Source organism: Tupaia chinensis, unplaced genomic scaffold, assembly GCF_000334495.1.
Source record: "Tupaia chinensis unplaced genomic scaffold, TupChi_1.0 Scaffold000037_21, whole genome shotgun sequence".
Lineage (NCBI taxonomy): Eukaryota > Metazoa > Chordata > Mammalia > Scandentia > Tupaiidae > Tupaia > Tupaia belangeri.
In genome coordinates this window covers 451,285-474,581 of record NW_006159480.1, presented here as the reverse complement: position 1 = coordinate 474,581, position 23,297 = coordinate 451,285, and the positions used below count along the sequence as shown (strand labels likewise).

Genomic DNA, 23,297 nt, shown 5'->3' with positions numbered 1-23,297 from the left:
CTCCAATCAAGTTAACTGGTTCAAACTGCTAGATAAGACAATGATAACTAAAGGAATAGGAACAAAGAAAGTTTGTATTTCATCATCTTAAGCTTTCATGGTGATGATGCAGGTTTACAATTCAAATTCCCACGGTCTAAAAAAAACGACTTAAGTAACTCACCTCTCAAATTATAAAGTGCAGTTACCTGAAATTATTCTAACCGAAAGATTTAAGAAAATAACCAATTACTGCAATTGATGTTCACTTTGAGGAATACATAGCTATATGAAAAATAGCTATACAAAAATAGAACTCAGTGAAAGGTAACTTTTTTTTTTTTTTAACATTTTTACAGCAAGTATGATACCTGCAATTTACATCAGTAGTCACTATTGGGTAAATGCTAAAGGTTTACATTCATGTGCTTGCAGGATCACTGCAGAGAATTTGATTACTACAAATCTTTGCTCAGATGCCTGTTAGGATTACTAAGGATGAGATGATATATGAACCACCAGCTATGGTATTAAACACCAATCATTTTCAGGTTAGGTAAGACTTAGAACTATTCTGATAGCCCAGAGTCGAGTTCACGGAACTAAACGTAGCATATTAAAAAAAAAAAAAAAAAAAGAAGAACTAATATAGTCTGCTGGCATATTGTACTAACCATTAGAGGAGGTAGTAATGTGGAGTTCTGGAATTTAAACAAGGTCAGCATTAACTGTAAACAATTCTAAAGCATAGTAGGTAACTCTTTAAAACATATATACTGAAAAAGAATTAGAATGCATATAAAATCAGAATTTTAAAAAGCAAAAAATAGAGTATTTAGTAAATTTACTCAAATGACAGAAGTTTAAATGATACAGAAATGAAAAATATTAGAAATCTATATACAATAAAAAGTGAATATAAATTAGCCAACTCCATGGACATTTCCAGTTAAACATTCATACAGATACATATTCACCTTTTTCCTTTCATAGGGATAACGCATACATACATGATATCATGTTTCCGGCAAAAAAAAAACCCAGAGACCTAAAAATACTCTCAAGTTTTAAAAATGGTGTGGAATACATTTCGACAATAACATTCTACATGAATGTAACCCCCTGATTTAAGTCCATGATTTTATCATGCCAGAACATGGTTGGTTTTAACTTTTTAAAACAGATATGGGTATCATGAAACATTGGCTTGTTAATAATTAAGGCATTTTGCATACACAGTATCTCAGTGTGGACAAAAACATTTTAATATTGATTATTTGCTATGATGTCTTAAATGTTCAAAGTCTTTTTCAACATAAGAAAATAGCTGCACACATTTAAGTGTTTTTTTATAAAACACAACCTTAAAAAAAATGAATGATGATTGGTCTTTGTGGTTCCTAGTAATAAGTCCTGTCTTATTTTTTCACATAATATAAATTATATTCTTATGTAGGATTGCATTAAGACCCAGTAGTTCTTAAACAACTATATAAATCCCAAATGCAGCAAAGGCGAATAATCTTCGTAGTGCACTTTGACCTCATTGAAGTTGAAGCTGCTCCTTTCAGTTATTTTTCCACTTCAATGTGAAGTAGATTGTTAGGGTTTCATTAGTGGTTTCATTACGTGGTTTTATAAAAGAAAAAATGGTTTTGATTTCTTCTACAGTTCACAGTTCTCAGATGAGATCTTCTCTTGGAAATCATACAGTCCAAGGATGTTTTGAACAACCAAATGCTCTTTAGTAGACAAAAATCTCTCAATGCAACTGTAATAAATAGGCATCTACATCCTTAGAAGATAAAACAAAAAAAATTCATTAGCCAGGACAGTTAATATACATATACACCACCCATCTTCTTTTCTCTTTTGTTGCTTGATCAGCCTTAGCTTCCCTTTATGACCATTTGAGGGTAAAAGACATGCCCTACTCAACTTTTCAAACCACATGTGTTTCGCACAGGGCTGGGCGTATATATAGCATGTGTTTAGTAAATGCTTGCTAAGTGCTTAGTAAAATGTTTTGGATCCTGTGCTCAAACAACTTTCCTTTTCATAGCTAACATTCACAGCAATTCTATGAGTGCTATTTATAAATTCAAAGCCAGGGTTGGCTCCATGATACAGCAGCGATGTGATGCTCAAGAGAAGCCAGATACCACATGGTGACCTGGTTTGAATCCCTGGCTGGGTCAGCCTCAGACAGGCAGGTCATACAGAGCAGGATCCCACAAGCTGAACAACTAGAAGAAGGGAATCACAGTATGATCAGACCCTGTGGAGAGTACTCCTTTATTCTCTCTCTTGCACGTGTATACATGGCCTATCATGAATACAGAAAAAAAAAAAAAACTGGGGAAAAAATAAAAAAGGCCAGAGCAAAGTGATGCTCTAAAAATCTAAAGTAACAATAAAAAACTTATAGGAAATTGATTTCTGTCTAGAAGATATTCATCATGAAGACTTCTATAGAATAAAATGATACAAATTGATAACACCCGGCTTGATAATATCATTTTACTTCATCTTTCGAAGATAACCAAGAATAATTTTTCTTTTATTTTGCCAGAGAGTGATGGAAGGAAGGGTAGAAAGCACTCAGAGGGAATTATCATACTGCAATCCCTTCTCCTTCATTCTCTTCTTGAGATTTTGAGCATACACACATATGTACCTGACATGTCTCTCAAGTTACTAGTACTTGAAATACATACATAGTTGGCCATGTAGGATCCAGCCATCCCAACCATGACATAGTCTGGCCCTCTGAGAATAATTTTACACCCAAGTCCATGACATAAATCCTCTCATTTAGAATATTACATTTTTTCAATCAAAAAATGTAAAAAAAAATTATGACAGGAATATGCCCAGTAAGAGGGTAGAAATATTTCCTGGCAATTTTTTCCCCCTGTAATTATACTTTAACTACCAATGTTTTCTAAAGTTTTAATATTGGGTTGTTGGAAAATCATGATGTATTTTTGCATAGAATAACAGAAAAATATGTCAGGACTTTTCTGACAACCCAATATTAGAAACTAAGCTAACAATGTACCTTTAAGACAAGCAAATACCACCAGTGTCAAATTCATACTATGATTTTAACTTTACTTTCTCAAACAGTATGACATTAGTAAAAGCAAAGTGAAAAATTAACCCTGTAACACTATTTGATTGTGTTCCTCATCTCTTGTTTCCTGAGTGTTCACTGTCTTTTTTGATGCTGTCCTTACCTGGATTCTTGACTTTTCCCAAATATTTTCCCCTCATTAAATATCCTCTAGGACAGTATTTCTGTAATTCTATATGAAACATATTCAGTGGCTAATTCTTGTGCTTTCTGTCAAGGTCACAGTCATACCCCGATGACCTTAAGCATTTGCAAATATGAAATTACTTTAGAAGCCATCCCCCCTGGGGGGTGATTTCTCATTTTCTGTCTCTCTGTCTCTCTCTGTCTGGTGAGCGCACTTGTCCTATGGTAAAACATCCAAAGAAAAACCTCTCCAAAAAAAAAAAAAAATTCCTTAGACCAGAAATGTTTTGCATTTTGAATTTTTTCAGATTTTGGAATACTTGCATATATATAATATATTGGGTATGGAACCCAAATGTAAACACAAAACTATTGAATGTTTCATATACACCTTATACCCATGGCATGAAGGTAATTTTATACAATATTTTTGAATCCCAGCATTGTAACTACAACCTGTTCTCACATGACTTCAGGTGTGGAATTTTCTACTTGTGGCATCATGCCAGTACTCAAAAACTTTGAGATTTTCGAGATGTTGGATTTCGGATTTTGCATTAGGGATCCTCAACCTGTATGAGCATATTCTAATTTTTAAGCTTCAATATAAATTACCTTAGCAATATTACCAGTATATCCTGGAACCAAAGTAAGATGATTTTCCTGTTCCCACAATCCACTTAATTGTTGTTTTAAAATCTGAATATTTCTAGGAGAAAAGAAAAATGAAAATGAATAAGCAAATATTCATTCTGGTAGTAGTATAAATATACTTAATGAAAACACTTTTGGGGCTGAAGAGCAGTTAAGTGCTAAATAGAGGGAGCCTCATCCCACATGGCCAACCATGGTTTCAGTCCCACCCCTGGTAACTTGAAAAATACACTGGGCACATGTGTGCCTAGGATTCTGATGGGTAGGAGAAATGGAGGAGAAAGGCCTATTGCATGACTAGGTCCCACTGAGGAGTGCTTTCCTCTCTCTTTCATGCATATGACTTCTGGCATAAAACAAAAATCAATTTTTTTAATTTTCAAGTATTTATCAGGAGAAAATGGTATTTACAGGCAAGCAGCTATTTAAAGTAGTTTATGTCAGTCATGGAAATTAAAGTTTATCTAGTTGTCAAGGCAGATAAGAAAACAACTAAGAAGCTGGAGAACTTGTTCTTGGGTATGCAATGGGAAATTTTGAGAGGTTAGAAAGAAAATTATGGACTTGAAGACTGTTGGTTGGGAGTGTGTGTGTGTGTGTGTGTGTGTGTGTGTGTGTGTGTGTGTGTTCATATAATCTGGCTCATCTGGTAGAATACTCACATATATTCACATTAAGGCAATACTTAAATTATAATAATTATAATATATTGGGTTGTTGTAAAAGTCATGCTGCATTTTTGCATAGAAAAACATGTCGTGATTTTTCTGACAACCTAACAATAACCTGAACTCTCAAGTTAGTGTCTAAGTAGCCAAAAAAATCTTGCAGGATGCCTCCACTCCTCACTCCACTTAAGGGCATCATCGCCTTTTCCACTCCTTCTCATAGGATAAATATAGGAATAAGTTACTACTGCAGTTTTTCTTTCTAAATGAAAGGTAGGGTTCTGCAAGAAGAGCTACAGGGACTACTAGACTCTGGAACTCAAATTTCATGTGTGATTTTCATAAATGAATAGTATCTCAGGTTAACAGTCCTCTGAAAATGAAGAAAATAAATATGATATACTAATGATCATGGGATAAAATTACTTCCTAGTGTAATCAAGCTATTTTTCTCAAGAAAAATTCAACATGAATTTGTTTAAAGGTATACTCACCCATCATTTATAATTTCTGTTTTGGATGATAGTTCTGACCACCATCTTTTAATGACTGCTTGAAGCCAATTTAGACCAACTATTACATATCTGAAATGATATTGTGTTAAAAAATGTTATCATCTACCAGACTTTACAGAAGAAAATCTCTCCTTCCAAAATACATACATAGCATTGACCTCTTCACTTGTTAAAAATGCAATTGGGCTGACTCTGGGGTGCAGAGGTAACGTGCTGCTCAAGAGAGGCTGGATCCATGTGGCAACCCTGGCCTAGTCTGCCTGAGACACACCAGGCACATATTGCAGTGCCCAGGGTCAGACAGGCTGGAGGCCGGAAGAGGAAGGGAATTGCACCATAGACAGACCTACCCACCTCATGTATACTCGTACATGATCTATCATGAATAAATTAAACAAAACAAAACAAACTCACTTCACTACTTTCATGACCTACTTTGCAAAACTGTCTTTTAACTTGTTCCTAGATGCTTCTGCAATTGTTCTTTAATAATTTCACATTATTTTGCTAACGTAATTTTAAGTTCCTTAAAAATAGAAATCATCTATGTCCATGAAGCCCCAACTACTGCTATACACTCAAAAAGCACAAAAACAAGGACATCTTAAGAAAAAAAAATGAATAGTCACTCAAATTAGCACTTACTCTTCAAATTTGCTTTTAAGTAGTGACTTTACTAGAGGCAACAAGTCTACACAGCAGCCAAGTGAGATATACTGTTTTTCTTCCTGTAAACTAAAATAAAGAAAAATTAACTTACAAAAATATGAACAGGCTATAATTTGCCTTCTTAAACTTACTTTTTTTTCTGAAATATATTGTTTTTTTTACCTATTGGTCAGCACAGGAAGACAATCTACCACAACTCCGAGATCATCTATCCTGTGGGTACAAAAAAGGATGGCATTGCTTAGAAGAGCTAATTTGCTTTTTTTACTGTTATATTATAATCTTAACACTGCTTTTCAGAAATTCACTCATTTACCAAATAATGTCAGTGTCTATGAAGATTCCAATGCTGAGGATATAGCAGTGAACAGAATGTGATTGAGTGTGGGTTGTGGGAAAGGTAGGGAAGACAGAGACAATAAACAAACAAATAAAATATACAGAAGGGTTCTTCACATAGTTCATGGAAATGCAAATTATTTAAAAATGATGCATGTATTCAACATTGTTTTTGTACCCAAATAAACTTGTACTTGAATTCCATTTTCTTTGAACTTTTTGAAGTTTCCCTGTAGATTAAGCTGATGACAGTAAGTGGTGTGGTGTGGAAAAAAAAAAAAAAACCAGGAAAAGACGACGAGAAGTGAAGAATAAGGGTTCTGAAATAAGGTAGTCAATGGAAGCCTCACTAGGTAATGTCTGAGACTCTTGAATACAATGAGGAAGGTAAGGTTTAAAATTCCTACTTAAAGGGGAGTTCTAAAAGGTTAGTTTTCCCATATGGGTATCTCGTAGTTACTTAAGTAAGAATCATAGTAAAAAAAAAAAGTGACAGCTTGGGGCCACAGATGGCATAGTGGTTATATCGCTGGACTCTCACATGGCCAACCATGGTTCAAGTCCTGGACCTGGTGGCTTGAAACTCACAGCAAGTACATGGGCATGCGTGCCCAAGATCCTGGGAGGGGAAGGGATTGCAACGTAGCCACCCCTAACTGGAGGGGGCGGGGATTTCTCACTTTCCTTCTACTGTTTCTTGTCTCCCTCTCCCCGCCAGCGAGCACACACACCTTAAGGCAAAAACCTCTTAAAAAAAAAAAAAGTGATACCTGTCTTCAATCTCATAAAACAAATGGTTATCTGTATTATAGTTATTCTTAAGACTGGTAATAAATGTAATTTAGACCAAATTATCTTCATTGAAGCTAAAGGTAGGAAGTTTAAAATTCTGGACAGTGGGGCCAACAGGTAGTGTCGTGGTTGAGGAACTGGACTCCCACATGGCCAACCACATTCAAGTCCCAGACCTGGCGGCTTGCTTTCTCATTCTGTCTCTTTCTGGTGAGTGTGTGTGCCCTATAGTAAATTTAAATAATAAGAATAAGAAAAAAAATTAAATAATTCTTTTTTTTGAGGGAGAGTTTTTCTTTTTCTTTTCTTTCTTTCTTCCTTTCTTTTTTGGGCTATTGGGTGCATGCACTTGCTGGAGAGACAGACAGTGAGAAATCACACCCCCGCCCCCCGCCACCGAGAGGATGGCCACGCCGTAATCCTTTTTCCACTTTTCTCTTGGGATTTTGGGCATACACACAAATGCACCTGATGTGAGTTTCAAGCCGCTGAATGTAAGACTCAAATTGTAGTCGACTACATGGGAGTCCAGTGATGTAATCATTAGGCCATCTGCTGGTCCCAAATAAATCATTCTTAAAAAAAAAAAAAAATTCTACACAGATAATCACCTAAAAAAGAAAAACTTGCCAGAGGATGTGTAAGCTCACCAGAGAGAGACAGAGACAGAGAGAACCTCCCAGTGGAGTGCAATCACACTGCACTCCCTTCTCCATTTCTCCATCCTGTCAGGATTTTAGGCACACATGCACCCAGTGTTTTTCAAGCTGCTGGGGCCAGAATCCGAACTGCACAGTGGCTATGTGCGATTCAGTTCCCTGGACCATTAGGCCATAAAGTCAGTCTAGAGAGAACATTTTTTCCTAATCTGTCAGAGAGTACAGGAATTTGCCAGAACAAGACAGAGAGAGAGAGACAGCCAGAGAAAAGTACAAAAGTATCCCCCATGGGGAATGGCCACAGTGCAATCCTTTCTCCTCCATCTCTCCTTTCAGGCTTTTGGGCGAGTACACACACTTGCCTGACATGCCTTTCAAGCCACTGGGTTGAACAGGGACTTGAACAGCACAAGATTGCTATGTGAGATCCAGCTGCCTTAATTACCATGCCACTGCCTGGTCCTAATAAACATAATTTTCAATATAACAAGTTCTTCTGTAGGGTCAGTTGGTGGTACAGTGGCTAGGGTGGCTAGATCTCACACGGCTAATTTTGTGGTTGAAGTCCCAGATTTGGTGGCTTGGAAGACGTGTTGGGAGCGTGTGTGTATGCCCAAAATCTTGAAAGAAAGAATGGAGAAATGGAAGGGAGGTCCACCATGGTGAGTGCTTTCTCATTCCTCTCCCCTGAGAATGCAAATGCCCTCTAGCAACTTTTTTTGAAAAATATTTTTATTATTGTTTTTGAACAAAGAGCAAAGGTTAAACTTACCTCACCAAATAAGCTACAAGTTCACTTATACTTCTCTTTCTCCAGAAAGTTAAAGCTACGTTCAATCTCATGATGAACAAAACTTGGGCCATTGTTTCATGGTCCTGAGAAACCTGAAAGACAATAAACGAATCTGTTACCAATAACACTGAAACATGATATAAAACTATTTTTTTATTTAGTTAAATCATTCTAGTAGACATAGTTTTAAATGATGCAAATTGACTTCTATACTAGGCCTCAAAAGAGAGTATCAGAATTGAACACAGTAAACAAAGAAAACGATCTGAACAAATGTGGGTGTTGTTTTATTCACTAACACTTTTTCTTACTTGCTACCATTCTTCTTTTCACAAGAGAGAGGGAGGGAGAGAGAGAAAGCACTCTCTAAATTGTTTTTTAAATCCCAATAATTTGCAAAACAAATGATTTTTTAGCTAACTTACAAACCTAGGACTTAGTTTATAACTAACGTGGAAAAAAGAAAAAGTCAAACATATAGGCTAGTTATTACCAAGTGAATAGCTTGAGAAGGTAACCACAAGAACTGAGTTTTGTAACAATGTTACATTATCATTTAAATTCTTCTGCCAGCCCCATGGTGCACTGGTTAAGTGGTGTTTATTGGGAGCCAGATCCCACATGGCTGAACAAGGTTTGAGTCCTGGCCCTGGGGGTCTTGAAAAACATGTTGGGTTCATATGTGCATGATCAAAGTCCTGAAAGCAGGGAGAAATAGAGGAGGAAAGATTGCAGCAAGACTGTATCCCATTGATGGGTACTTTTACTCATTCTCTTTCTACCTCTGGAAAGTGCATGAACTCTCTGGCAATTAAAAAAAAAAAAGAAAATCTATTTTCATATAATAAAGTAATATATACTGTTTTAAAAAGTTTAAATAACACAGTTATGTTAAATTTAAAAAATGAATATTCTACTTGCTCACAAAAACATCCAATATCATCCCCAGCAGTAATCACAATTAAGACTGGTATATATAGTTACAAACCATTTTCTAGACAAAGATATATTAGATACACATATAAATGCTCTGAAAAAAATTAAAATACCTACAATTGAAAATCTTGTTTTCCACCTATATGAATATTTGCAATGACAAAACATAGATAAACATCATTTAAAAAATAATAATAATAGTGGGGACAGTCAGCGGCATGGCGGTTAGAGCAGCTAGATTCCACATAGCTGACTTCACAGTTCCAAGTCCTCAACCAGGTGGCTTGAAAAACACACTGGGAGGGCCAGCACTTGGCAAGGTGGTTAGTGTGCTGGACTCCCACATGGCAGACCATGGTTCAAGTCCTGGACCTGGTGGCTTGCTTTCTCACTTTCCCTCTTTCTCTCTCTAGTCAAATTAAAAAATAAATAATAATAACAAATAAAATTAAATAAGTAAGTAAATCTTTAAAAACCAAAACCAAAACAAAACACTGGGCTCATATGCATCCATAAATGCCCAAAGTCCTGAAAGGAGAAGGGATTGCAGTCATCTCTCCAGAGGGGTGATTTCTCAACCCCTCTTAACCCTCATCTTTCTCTGATAAGCACATGAGCTCTATAGCAAAACTAAAAAAAAAAAAAAAAAAGCATATCTTCCAGTCTTTATATGCTATAATTTATTTACATTAGATCTGGTTTTTACTTATTAAAACTATGCATTGGTGAACTTCTAGACAAATATAAATATGTCCACTTGCATAAATGCTTTTGTTAAGATTAACGGCTAGATCAAATGTTACACATATTCGAACACTAAGCAGATAATATAGTTTTTTTTTTTTTTTTCTTTTTGAGAGATTTTTGCTATAGGGCACGTGTGCTTGCCAGAAAGACAGAGAGACAGAGAGACGGAAAGTGAAAAATCACCACCCAGGGGGGATGGCCATGCTGCAATCCCTTATTCTCCATTCTCCTTTAGGGATCTTGGGCATGCATGCACATGCACCTGGGGTGAGTTTAAGCTACCAGGTCCAGGACTCGAACCACGGTCAACTACATGGGAGTCCAGTGATGTACCCATTACGCCAACTGCTGGTCCCACAGATAATACAGTTTTAAATTTGGATTTTATTTATTTAAAGAATTATTTAACTTTATTTATTTATTTTAATTTGACCAGAGAAGGGCAGAGTGAGAGAAAGAAAGCGAGAAAGTAAGACACCAAGTCCCAGACTTAAACTGCAGTCGGCTATGTGGGAGTCCAGCACCCTTAACCACCATGCCACCTGACAGCCCCTAAATTTGGAGTTTTAAAGCAGGTCAATCAGGAGAAAATCTCTGAAATGAGAAAAGGGCAATCAATAAATCTATTAGTTAAATATGAGATTAAGGAAAGTTTGTGAAAAGTAGTGACAATGAGGAAGCAAAGTAAAAGTAGGGTATTAAGAGAAATGTCTCACTGTGGCAGTGATACAAATACATAATTGAAAAAAACTTTAGAGATATTTGTACTCATAAGTTTATTCCCTTAATTTAAGTGAAGAATCAACAAAAGGCACAATCTAGGTCAGATTTTTGGTTACACAGTCACAAGTCCTTTCCTTCACAATACATAATTTCTATGATCTGTGTTGGTCTAGGGCATCACTTTTATAACTGCATGAAATTATGGGTAGTGTCTGTTATTTACCCCTCAATTTATCATCTCAGAGACTGCAGAAGACATTGAAAATTTGGAAATAGCAGTGTTAAGGATTATCAGTGGAAAGTTCACAATAAATATTTGTGAATGAATTAGTACAATAGAGTTTCTCTTTAATACGAAGGTTTGTGGTCACTCCAGAGCCCATGATAATTATGTCGAATGCTCCTGGCTCCTCTTTTCTCACAAATGCCATTCACTCCCTTCCCTTCTATACCCTTTAACTTTCTATTACTCAAGATCTTATTTTTACAATTAAAAATGGTTTCTCTGGCAGATGAAATATTTCTTTTACATCATTTCATCATGATTTTTGGCAATAACACTTTATTTTCTACCTTTTAAAAATCTTATTACTTGCAATTATCCTAGATATCTTCATTCACCTATATGCACTTATTATCATTAAAATTTTTTAAGTTTTTTTTTTTTTTTAATTTCTTCAATGAGTGGAAGAGATAGAGACAGCACGCATTCCCAATAGAGTCTTGACACTGCAGTCCACTTTCAGCCAGTCCAGAATTGTCGGCGTATATATGCCCAGTGTAAAAAGGAGGTTTCTAGACACAAACCCAGAACTCTCCCATGTGGGAGGGTTGCATTTTTACCTCACAATGTGTTGCATTTTCACTATTGCACCACTGTCTGGCCATACATTTCAATTTTAAAAGATTTTTTTTCTGCTTCTGTATTTCAGAAAATGCTTTTCAAACTGTCATGCCAGAAAGAAACAGTGTTGTTTTCCAAAGCAAATAAAATAAAAAGTTATCAAACAATGTATAGAGTATGAAAAGAAAAGATAAATCAAAAACTTAATACTGCTATTTTTTTTTTTTGGAGAGGTTTTTGCTATAGGGAATGTGTGCTCACCAGACAGAGACAGACAGAGAGACAGAAAGCGAGAAATCACCCCCCATGCCGCAATCCCTTCTCCACCATTCTCCTCTCGGGATCTTGAGCACACATGCACACACGCCCGACGTGAGTTCTAAGCCACCGGGTCCGGGACGCGAACCGCGGTTGACTACGTGGGAGTCCAGCGACATAGCCATTATGCTAACTGCTGGTCCCTAATACTGCTATTTCTAAATGTGAAGATAAATAATATGTTTCCTTGAATTTATTTTCTTCAACTTATATAGTAAACATGTTTTTGACCCCCTTTAAAGAAAATTGCCAGAGGGTACATGTGATGGCCAGAGAGAGACAGCACCCTACACGGGGAATGATCACACTGTAATCCTTTCTTTTCCATTTCTCCCTTCTTTCAGGGTTTTGGGCATGCACGTATGTACATCTTGTCTGCTTTTTAAGCCAATGGGCCTGTGACTCAAACTGTGCAGTCAGCCAGGTGGGTTCCAGTCATATTAATATCACTGGCTAGCCCTAAACCTACTTATTATTGTAAACTAGTGCATTTGTAAATTTTATTAACCCATTCCTTCAAATGATCATTTTTTGTAAAGATGACTTTATTAAGGTATAATTTATATACTATAAAATTCATCCATTGAAAGTATGTAATTTAATGCTTTTTAGATTTATAATGTTATACAACCATAATCACAATCCAGTTTTAAAATATTTCTAACATGGGTTTTCTTGCTAGAGGACGTATGTACTCACCAGAAAGAGACAAAGAGGAAGAGGAGAAAGCACCCCATCACCCATGGGGAATGGTTATTCTACAATCCCTTCTCCTCCATTTCTCCCTCCTTTTGGAATTTTGAGTATGCATGCAAATGTACCCAGCATGTTTCTCAAGCCGCTGAGTCCAAGACTTGAACCACCACACGGCTGGCCATGTGAGATGTGGCTACCTTAACCACCAAGCTATGGAGCTGGCCTGTTTCTACCACCCCCCAAAACTCCCTTGAGCCTGGTCAAAGAACTAATTTTGCTTAAGCCGAAGAGCAGCAAACTGTAACAGATCTGTCCAGGCAAAGGCAATTCTGACGGCTCAGGAAAAAAACGTCTGCATCATTGCTTCAGTGGTACACGTTTTAGACAAGATTTCTCCCCTTCCCTTCTTTTAAATTGCTACTGGCCAACTTGCTCTTCTGGGTATTTATAGCAGCATGTCAAGCATTTCATTCTATCTTAGACAATGCTAATTAATTAGAGAAAGGAAATAGATTACTGACCCAAATTTGATTAACTTAGAAAATTGTCTCAAGGAAGCACTATCACTGAAATAAATCTGTATTCAATGGGTGGTAAATTATTCTGCTAGTAGAATATGGCAAAGAAAAAAAAGCAATAGTACAACAGGCATAAAGCTAAAAATGACTTAGAAAAACTACTTACCTCAGAAAAAAAACCACTATATTTTGATGATGGGCTTTCTGTCTGTGAAGAACCAGAATCACTGGAGTTAACTAAATATGTTCGACTATCATGGTGTAATTTTTCGGGCAGGTGGCCTGCACAAGCCAGTTCATTTTCTTTATTTGCCATGTCACAGCCCCCACTTCTAGGGGACTGTTTTTTTCTGTAACAAGGATTTGGAAAGGAATGATGAACTTTCTTTCTGTGATAGATCACCTTACGTAGTTTATCTGGGCTTCTCACAGCTTGTCCAACTGTTCTGTAAAAATAATATATTTTTTAATTAGAAATAACTATATAAAACTCTTGAAAAATTTTAAACATTGATTTCATAGGCCATGTTCCATGACCAGGAACTACTGGATTTAAAAATAGAATACTTTACAAACAAATCTTTTTTTTTTTTTTTTTTTTTTGAGAGGTTTTTGCTATAGGGAACGTGCACTAGCCAGAAAGACAGAGAGACAGAGAGACAGAAAGCGAGAAATCACCCCCCAGGGGGGATGGCCATGCCACAATCCCTTCTCCTCCTTTCTCCTCTCGGGATCTTGGGCATGCACACACACATGCCTGGTGTGAGTTTAAGGGACCAGGTCTGGGACTCAAACCGCAGTGGACTACATGGGAGTTCAGCGACATAGCCATTACACTAACTGCTAGCCCCTTAAAAAACAAATCTTAATTCTTAGTCTGAAAAAGAAACTAAATAGGAAGTTACAAATGATCTGGAAGGCAATGAAAAGAATGATGTTTTGTATCAAATGAAGAGAGAAAGAATTAATTAGATGCTTTTATAATGCAATGGTAAAGACCATTTTGGCAGTAAACGTAACACTTTCTAGACACAATATTTTTCTAAGAAAGTGACGAACTGTTTAAGTTTCAATATTTTAAAGTTTATTTTGATGAAACTAAAGTATGTTTAATTTTGTTTCAGTAAGAGAACATAATAGAGCAAATTTCGTGGTTAAATACAGTGGTTCTCAAGTGTTTTAGTGTCAGGACATGTTGTACTCTTTAAAATTATTGAGGACATGGGACCAGCAGATGGCATATTGGTTACATTGCTGGTCTTGCACATGGTCAACCACAGTTCAAGTCCAGGATCTGGAGGCTTGCTTTCTCACTTTTCTTCTCTCTCTCTCTCACTCTGTCCCTCTCTGGTCAAATTTAAATAAATAAAATAAAGTTAAATAAAATAATTCTTTAATTAAAAAAATTGTTAAAGACTTAAAAAGTCTAACAATTTATGTGGGTACTATCCATTGATATTTACGATATCAAAAATTAAGGAACTAGCAGGTGGCATAATGGTTGCATTGCTTGACTCCCACATAGTTGACTGTGGTTTGAGTCCCGGACCTGGCAGCTGAAAACTCATGCTGGAAGCATGTGCGTGCATGCCCAAGATCCCGAGAGGGGGACTGTGGCATGGCCGTCTCCCATGAGGGTTGATTTCTCACTTTCTGTCTCTGTCTCTACAGCAAGCACATGCACCCTATAACAAAAAATATCTCTTAAAAAAAAAAATTAAAGCTGAAAAAATTTAAAATATTTGTTAGTTCATTAAAAAAAAAAAAACCCTCATTATATATTGACATAGACTATTTTAACCAAAACAAAAACCATATTCTCTAGAACAATATAAAACAGTGAGGAGAATGGTACTGTTTCATATTTTTTGTAAATCTCTAACATGTAATTAACAGAAGACAGGTGGAGTTTCATTTGTGCTCCTGCATTTCAGTCTACTGTGCTATCAAATGTCATGTAGTCTCTAGAAAGCTCTGCTATACACACATAACCTTGATCAAATCACTTAATTTCTGTGGTCTCTAGTTATCTCCTCAGCTGTTAGAAGTATACCTATTGAGGGAACCAGTAGATGGTGTAATGGTTATGTCACTGAACTCCCATGTAGTTGACCGCAGTTCAAGTCCTGGACCTGGAAGGTGCATGTGTGCCTGCATGCGTGTTCAAGATCCCGAGAGGAGAACAGAGAAGGGATTATGGAGTGCCCATCCCCCCAGGGAGTGATTTCTCACTTCTGTATCTCTGTCTCTCTCTGCTTCTCCAGTGAGCATATGTGCCTTATAGCAAAAATTTCTCTACAAAAAAAGTAGTATACCTATTAAGTATTCTATTGAGTACATAGAGGTAATATTGATATAAATTAGTACAGAACCTATCTGATAAAGAGCTCATTATTATAATAAATGTTACTATGATAAGTTTTTCTACTATTTTCATCTTTACTCAGCTTTCAGTATTTGCTGCTTCCCACAAAGTTTAAAGAAGTTCTTACCTATTTATGTAAGCAGCCAACTGTTTTGGAGATTTCTTAACCTGAAGAGTGAAAGCAGATAATTGCAGCATATTTAAGTTTTTTAATAATTACGTAAATTTTAGAACTGCTATCAACAAATCTAAAATTCATAGAGTAGGTCTTGTATATTAAAGTTTTCTGATGCTGTAGTCCCAGTCATTAGGCACAACAACATTGTAGGCATTTTTGGCAAAGCAATATATCCATCTACCTACTTTTCATGCTAGTCATATTTATACATACAGGAAGTTTAATAAGTGAGTTGAATTTTAAGATAGTTTAAAAATTGTATCAATGCTCATGAGTCACAATGGTGAACAATCTCTACGATTCCTCTTAAGCTAAAATATTTAAATTATATCGAAACAGTATATTATCCAAAAAGTTTTCTGAGATTTAGGAATATAATGTTTATACTTCAATCATTTTATTTTAACATAAGGTGATTAAGCAGAATTATCCTCCCACTATTCAAACAACTTGACCAGAATAACACACAGTTTAAACTGCTTTACCTATTACTTAGAAACCACAGACTTACCTCCTTCATGTTCTTATTAGTGAAATTAGAGATCCTTTTTCTAGGAAGACCAATGGGATGATCTTCAATGCTATTATAAAAGTTCCGTTTTTTAACATTGTGGGTCTCAGATGCCATAATCTTTTAAATGCCTAGACAAGAAAGTAAAAATAATAAATAGAAAATATAAAAAACAAAAGAGTCTGATAATTTATTACACACATAAACATACAAAATTAGTTCCACACTGTGTAAAAAAGGCTTATGAGTAAAGCATATTACATAATTTATACATAAATTTATATAAAAAATTTAATTATATATTTTTAAAAACCTTAAACACAGAGGGAGCACGGGCAGGTAACCAGGTAATTTAGTATCTTTCTGTTCTTATTCTTTAGTTGTAACCAATTACATTAATATGTTACCAAGGCAACATATCAATCTCCCCATTTTCCATATCACTAGCTATTTTTATAAGTGTACAAGTTATGAAAACAGGTCTATAAACTAGCAGTATCCATGACAGCCAAATGTATAAAACCTAACATTTTAGAATGAAAACATGGGATCAAATATAATCCAAGAAGCCAGAGAAACCAAAATCAGAGTACAAACATCTGAGTTGTCCTACACCTATCCCTAGATTTTTTTCTTTCACTCTTTTTTTATATTTATATATTTGTTTAACTTTAAAAAAATTTTAAATTCCATTTTCTTTTATACATTCAATCGCGTTATTTACCTTACAAAGTAAATATCTCAACATGTGAACATTTCTTCCTAGTCCAGTTGATAAAACTACAAAATTATCTTCAACAGATAATACCACATTTTTTATGTCATATTAATGCTTTGCCTCTCTATTTTTCTTCTAAATGTTCTTCCTCAGACTCTACTCTTTCACACACACTGTATCTGGTATTTACATCCATATACTGTGTTTCTATATCCTTTAGTCAATCAGTTTCAGCACAGAACATGGACACTCAGTATATATTAAGTGGGGACATACAATGTCTCCCCTTTATAGCCTGGCTTGCTTCACTCAGCAGTAAATCTTCCATATGCTTCTGCTTTCTGTCAAAAGCCAGGGTTTTAAAAAAATTTTTATGGCTAAATAGTATTCCACAGAATATATGTGCCACAGTTTTTCAATCCATTCATCTGTTCGTGGGCTAAACCTAAAACCCCAAACTATAAAACTGCTCCTGGAAAACACTGGGGAAACTCTGGGAGACATTGGGGTAAGCAAAGACTTCTTAAATAAGACCCCCCCCAAAGCACAGTTGATAATCCCCAAAATAGACAAGTGGGATTACATCAGACTAAGAAGTTTCTGCATGGCAAATGACACAGTAATTAGTGTGAATAGACAGCCCTCAGAATGGGAAAATATTTTTGTAAAGTATGTGTCAGATAAGGGACTGATAATCAGAATACACAAGGAACTCAAGCAGCTGTTCTGAAAAAAGATGATCAACCCTATTAAAAGATGGGAGAATGAGTTGGAAAAAACCACTTTCTAAAGATGACATACGAATAGCCAAAAGGCATATGAAAAAATGCCCAACATCCCTCATTGTAAGAGAAATGCAGATCATAACAACGAGATACCACCTAATCCCAGTCAGAATGACTAAGATTAAAAAAACAAAAAATGATAAGTGCTAGTGGGGGTGTGGTGAAAGGGGAACTCTCTTACACTGTTGGTGGGAATGTAAATTGGTCCAGCCACTGTAGAGAACAATTTGGAGAGTCCTCAAAAATCTACAAATAGAATTACCATATGATCCAGCAATCCCACACCTTGGTATCTACCCAAAGGACCAAAGAATTATTCATCGGAAAAGTGCTTGCACATCAATGTTTATTGTGGCACTATTCTTTCACTCTTTCAACTAGCTCTAAAAAGTTACCCTCTACCTTTGAAAAAAAAAAAAATAATCCAAGCTCTGCTATTTCACCAATTATATACAAAGGGAGAGGATAGGTACAGATAGATGTTATCACTTTATTTATATTATAGAGAAAATCAGTGATTTTCCCACTTATGCTCTGGTCTTACATAGGAAATTTACTTTAGGTCATGCCCGAAATATAAATTCCTCCCTCACTCTATCTTTAAACATTTACAAAGTTTTCACTATATGCCAGGTCTAAAGGTTAATATAGATGGTGTTCAGAGATCCTGGTATAAAGAATAATTTAGGAAGCTTTTCAAAATTGCATTTTACAAGGCACTTAACTTCAGAGACTTACTGTAACTCAGCAGATCTTTGGGGTGGGTCTAAAACTATTAAATTTCTAAAAAGCCAGCCTAGGGGACCAGCAGTTAGTGTAATGGCTATGTCACTGAACTCTCATGTAGTCAACCACGGTTCGAGTCCTGGACCTGGTGGCTTAAACTCATGCCGGGCACATGTGCGTGCATACCCAAGATCCTGAGAGAAGAATGGAGGAGAAGGGATTGCGGTGTGGCCATCCCTCTGGGAGGTGATTTCTCACTTTCTGTCTCTCTGTCTTTCTGGGGAACGCACGTGCTCTATAGTGAAAACCTCTCCAAAAAATAAAAATAAAAAAATAAAGCAGCCTAGGTATTTCTGATACACACTCTAAATTCTCCAAAAATATGCATATTCATGTGAAATTTTGCAAATAATTATAGTGTCTTCAAAGATTTCCTGCAGCTAACCCATGGATGGTCCTTCTACCAGTTCCCCTGCGTTAAGAAACCTCTACAGTGAGAACTTTTTAAAAGTAAATAGACACTGGCCTCTAATCCTGTGACTTCCTGGCCCGTGACCTTGAGTAAGGACTATGGCTGGGGTTCTCCTCTGCAAACTATGTATTATTAACACACTGTGAAAACACCACCACCAGGAGTTGTGAGACTCTAAATGATATAATGCATGTAAGGGTCTGACTCTTCAATGTGCTCAGTAAAGACACCTATTACTATGGCTGACTTCTGTTTTTAAAAAAATCATAGTTTATCGGGACCAGCAGTTAGCGTAATGGCTATGTCGCTGGACTCCCACATAGTCGACCGCGGTTCACATCCCAGACCCGATGGCTTAAAACTCACGCCGGGCGCGTGTGCGTGCGTGCCCAAGATCCCGAGAGAAGAATGGAGGAGAAGGGATTGCGGCATGGCCATCCCCCCTGGGGGGTGAGTTCTTGCTTTCTATCTCTCTGTCTCTCTCTGTCTGTCTGGCGAGCGCATGTGCTCTATAGCAAAAACCTCTCAAAAAAAAAAAAAAAAGAAAGAAGAAGAAAAATATCATAGTTTATCTGAAAACTAAAATAAATAGGGAATTCCAATAATACAATTAGCGCTTTGACAGAGAATACCCACACAGATCAGTGAAGCTTAACTAAAGAGTCTTAAAGGACCAACAGCACACTGAGAAAATAGCATGTGCAGAATTGAAAGGCAACATAGCCTGTTTGGTAATCTAAGTAGATACATGTATCTGGAGCTTAGGCTGGGGGCCAACTGTAGTAGGTGAGAAATGGTGCTAGAGAGATGGATAGAAGATAGCTCATAAAAGGGTCTTGTCTTCAAATCCACAATATAAACCTCTTTTTTATTTTTTTAAAGAAAAGGAGACATTAGTTAAAGCTAATGAATTGAACACCTGCAACTACTACCTTTCCCTGAAATCCCATTTAAATGACAGTAAAAGGTTCTTCTTTAAAAAAAAAAATTTATTCATATTATTATTAATTTTTAATTTGACCAGAGAGAGACAAAGAGAGATAGAGAAAAGAAAAGCAAGAAAGCAAGCTGCCAGGTCCAGGACTTGAACCGTGCGTGGTCAGCCATGTGGGAGTCCAGCATCCTTAATCAACATGCCACCTGAGGGCCCAAGTAAGATTCTTAAAGGCATAAAATCCATGAGGACAAAGAGAAAATGAGGTAATAGCAACAACATTTTGGAAACTATTGGGTCATGGGAAAAGTCATTTCACATTTTTGTATAGAAAAACAGAAAAATATATCATGACTTTTCCAACAACCCAACACAAAGCAAAAGTAGTAAGTAACTTAGCAGATCTAACAAAGTCAAATCAGCAACCAGCAAAGATAAACAGCAGAATCTCCAGTTTAGGAACTGGTAATAACAAGGACATCAAAAAGTGAGAATCACTATCTCTCACCACTAACAAAGATCAATTCAAAAAGGATTAAAGATCTAAACCCAAGCCTTCAAACTATAAAACTACTGGGAACCAGCAATTAGCGTAATGGCTATGTCGCTGGACTGCCATGTAGTCGACCGCGATTCGCGTCCCGGACCCGGTGGCTTAAAACTCACGCCGGGCGCGTGTGTGTGCGTGCCCAAGATCCCGAGAGGAGAATGGAGGAGAAGGGATTGTGGCGTGACCATCCCCCCTGGGGGTGATTTCTCGCTTTCTGTCTCTATGTCTCTCTCTGTATGTCTGGCGAGCGCACACGCCCTATAACGAAAACCTCTCCAAAAATAAAAAAGAAAAAAAAACAAACTATAAAACCACTAGTGGAGGGGCAAGCAGGTGGCGTGGTGGTTAAGGCAGCTGGACTCCCACACGGCTGACAGTGGTATGAGTCCTAGACCTGGCGACTTTCTTTCTCACTTTCCTTCTCTCTCTCTGGTAAACTTCAATCAATCAATCAACTGACAATGAATAAAATTAAATAAAATGATTCTTTCAAAAAAAAAAACAAAACTACTAGTGGGTAACACAGGAGAAACTCTTGGAGACATCGCAGAAGTCAAAGGCTTCTTAAATAAGACTCCTAAAGCACAGGCAAAATTCCCAAAAATAGACAAGTGGGATTACATCAGGTTAAAAAGTTTGGCACAGCAGAAGAAACAATTATAGTGAATTGGCAACCCTCAGAATGGGAGATTATATTTGTCAATTATGCCTCAGATAAGGGACTGATAACCAGAATTTACAGAAAACTCAAACAGCTTACCTGGAAAAAAAAAAAAAAGAACAATAACAACAACAAAAGAAGAATTAAAAGATGGGTAAATGAGCTGAACAGACAGCTCTCAAAGAAAGTCATATGAACAGCCAAAAAAAATATAAAAAAAGTTCAACATCCTTTATCATAAGGGAGATGCAAATCAAAACCACAATGAGATACCAACCAACCCCAGTCAGAATAGCTAAGATTTAAAAAAATAAAGAATTATAAGTGTGGCGAAAAGGGAGCTTTCCTACACTGTTAGTGGGAATGTAAGTTAGTAAAGTTACTGTGGAGAACAATATGGAGGTTCCTCAAAGACCTACAAATAGAACACCACATGATCCATCAATTCCACTGCTGGGTATCTACCCAAAGGATAGAAATAAACTCAGTCAGAAAAACACTTGCACATCTATGTTATTGAAGCATTATTCACAATTGCTAAGACATGGAATCAATCAAAATGTCCACAAACAGATGAAAGGATTGAGAAAGTGTGGCACATGTACACTATGTACTACTACTCAGTCATAAAAAATGAGACCCTGCCATTTGATAGAAAGTGGACGAGCCTGAGATGGCTACTAAACTAGAGCTATTGTTTTCATTGACTAAAAATGAAGATTTTCTGCTGAGACTTCTCCCTCCAGATTTATTCCTAGTGGCCTCTATGCAATGTCTACACAGGTGCAAATGAACAGGATCCAAACATCTGAGTATGATTAGGGTCAGAATATTCCTCAATTCCCAATGAATTTGATGCATACTGAAAAAGAGAACGAGGGACCAGCAGTTAGCGTAATGGCTATGTCGCTGGACTCCCACGTAGTCTACCGCGGTTCGAGTCCCGGACCCGGTGGCTTAAACTCACGCCGGGCGCGTGTGCGTGCGTGCCCAGGATCCCGAGAGGAGAATGGAGGAGAAGGGATTGCGGCGTGGCCATCCCCCCTGGGGGGTGATTTCCTGCTTTCTATCTCTCTGTCTCTCTCTGTCTGTCTGGCGAGCGCACGCGCCCTATAGCAAAAACCTCTCAAAAAAAAAAAAAAAGAGAACGAAAGATTGCAGATCACCTCCTCCTGCACGCCTCTGAACGCTCAGACTAAACATCAACTAGGAAGAAATGCACCATCCATCAGATGACCAGAAATCACCGCAGGGTCACAAGAAATATAGGAAAGCATGAAAACACCTCTCCTCCAAGGGAAAAGAATAATTCTTCTTCATCCTCAGACAGTACAATGAAACTCATGGTAATGTCAGATAAAGAATTTAGAGTATTCATAGTGACAAAGCTAACAGCGATGGAAGAGAAGAGAGACAATGAACTGCAAAGGCAGAAGAAAGGAGCTGATGAGTTCCAAGAGGTGAGGAAATTCGTGCAAGATCTGAAAGAGGAAATACACACCATAAAAAAAGAATCAAATGGATCCATTAGAGATAAAGGCTATAATACAGGAAGTCAAAACCTCCCTTGAAAGTATTAAAAGCAGACTAGACCACACAGAAAATCAAATCATAGATGTAGAAGACAGAATCGCTGGCCTAGAAAAATCCACCATAAAGACTGAGAAAATTGCTCCCAAAAATGAGAATTATATATGAGAAATACTAGATACCATCAAACGTCCAAACATCTGGATAATTGGTATCCCACATGGTGAAGAGACTCCTAAGGGCATTGATAATCCATTCCAGGAACTCCTATAAGAAAATTTTCCAAACCTAGAGAGGCATTCAAAGATCCAGTCCCAAGAAATACAAAGGACCCCAAATAGAATCAACCCAGGAAGATCTTCTCCAAGACACATTATAGCCAGATTGACCAAAACCACAAAGACAAGATACTAAGATTGGCAAGAGAGAAACATCAAGTTACTTACAAAGGATATCCCATCAGGCTAACAGCGGACCTCTCATCGGAAACAATGTGAGCAAGGAAAGAATGGAAAAATATATTCAAATTGTACAAAACCTGAAAAAATTTACCAGCACCAGATCGGATCTCCAAGAAGTTCTGAAGGGAGTGCTATACCAGGAAAATTAAATACAGACACACGGAAATAAATTAAGAAATAGTCAACTTAATCATAGGGACAACTCTGGAGTTGACTATTATATCCCAGAATTTAATTGGGAAGATTGAACCACAACAGAAGATAGATTAAGTACATGAGACTGAACTGGTGAAA

General features: G+C 36.9%; 1 protein-coding gene across 2 annotated transcripts in view; it reads right to left on the bottom strand.

The window, feature by feature from the left end:
* Positions 1-329: 329 nt before the first annotated feature.
* Positions 330-23,297, bottom strand: part of KATNBL1 (katanin regulatory subunit B1 like 1) — a 54,903-nt gene continuing 31,935 nt past the window's right edge. For both annotated transcript variants that reach the window (XM_006140548.2, XM_006140549.3), the window contains exons 2-10: positions 16,167-16,297; positions 15,605-15,645; positions 13,279-13,558; positions 8,310-8,422; positions 5,910-5,960; positions 5,724-5,813; positions 5,058-5,147; positions 3,857-3,950; positions 330-1,774 (exon numbers count right to left, since the gene is read on the bottom strand). In XM_006140548.2, coding sequence (XP_006140610.1) covers positions 1,742-1,774; positions 3,857-3,950; positions 5,058-5,147; positions 5,724-5,813; positions 5,910-5,960; positions 8,310-8,422; positions 13,279-13,558; positions 15,605-15,645; positions 16,167-16,283 — 909 coding nt within the window. In that variant the 5' untranslated portion in view covers positions 16,284-16,297 and the 3' untranslated portion in view covers positions 330-1,741. The remainder of the gene's footprint in view (positions 1,775-3,856; positions 3,951-5,057; positions 5,148-5,723; positions 5,814-5,909; positions 5,961-8,309; positions 8,423-13,278; positions 13,559-15,604; positions 15,646-16,166; positions 16,298-23,297) is intronic.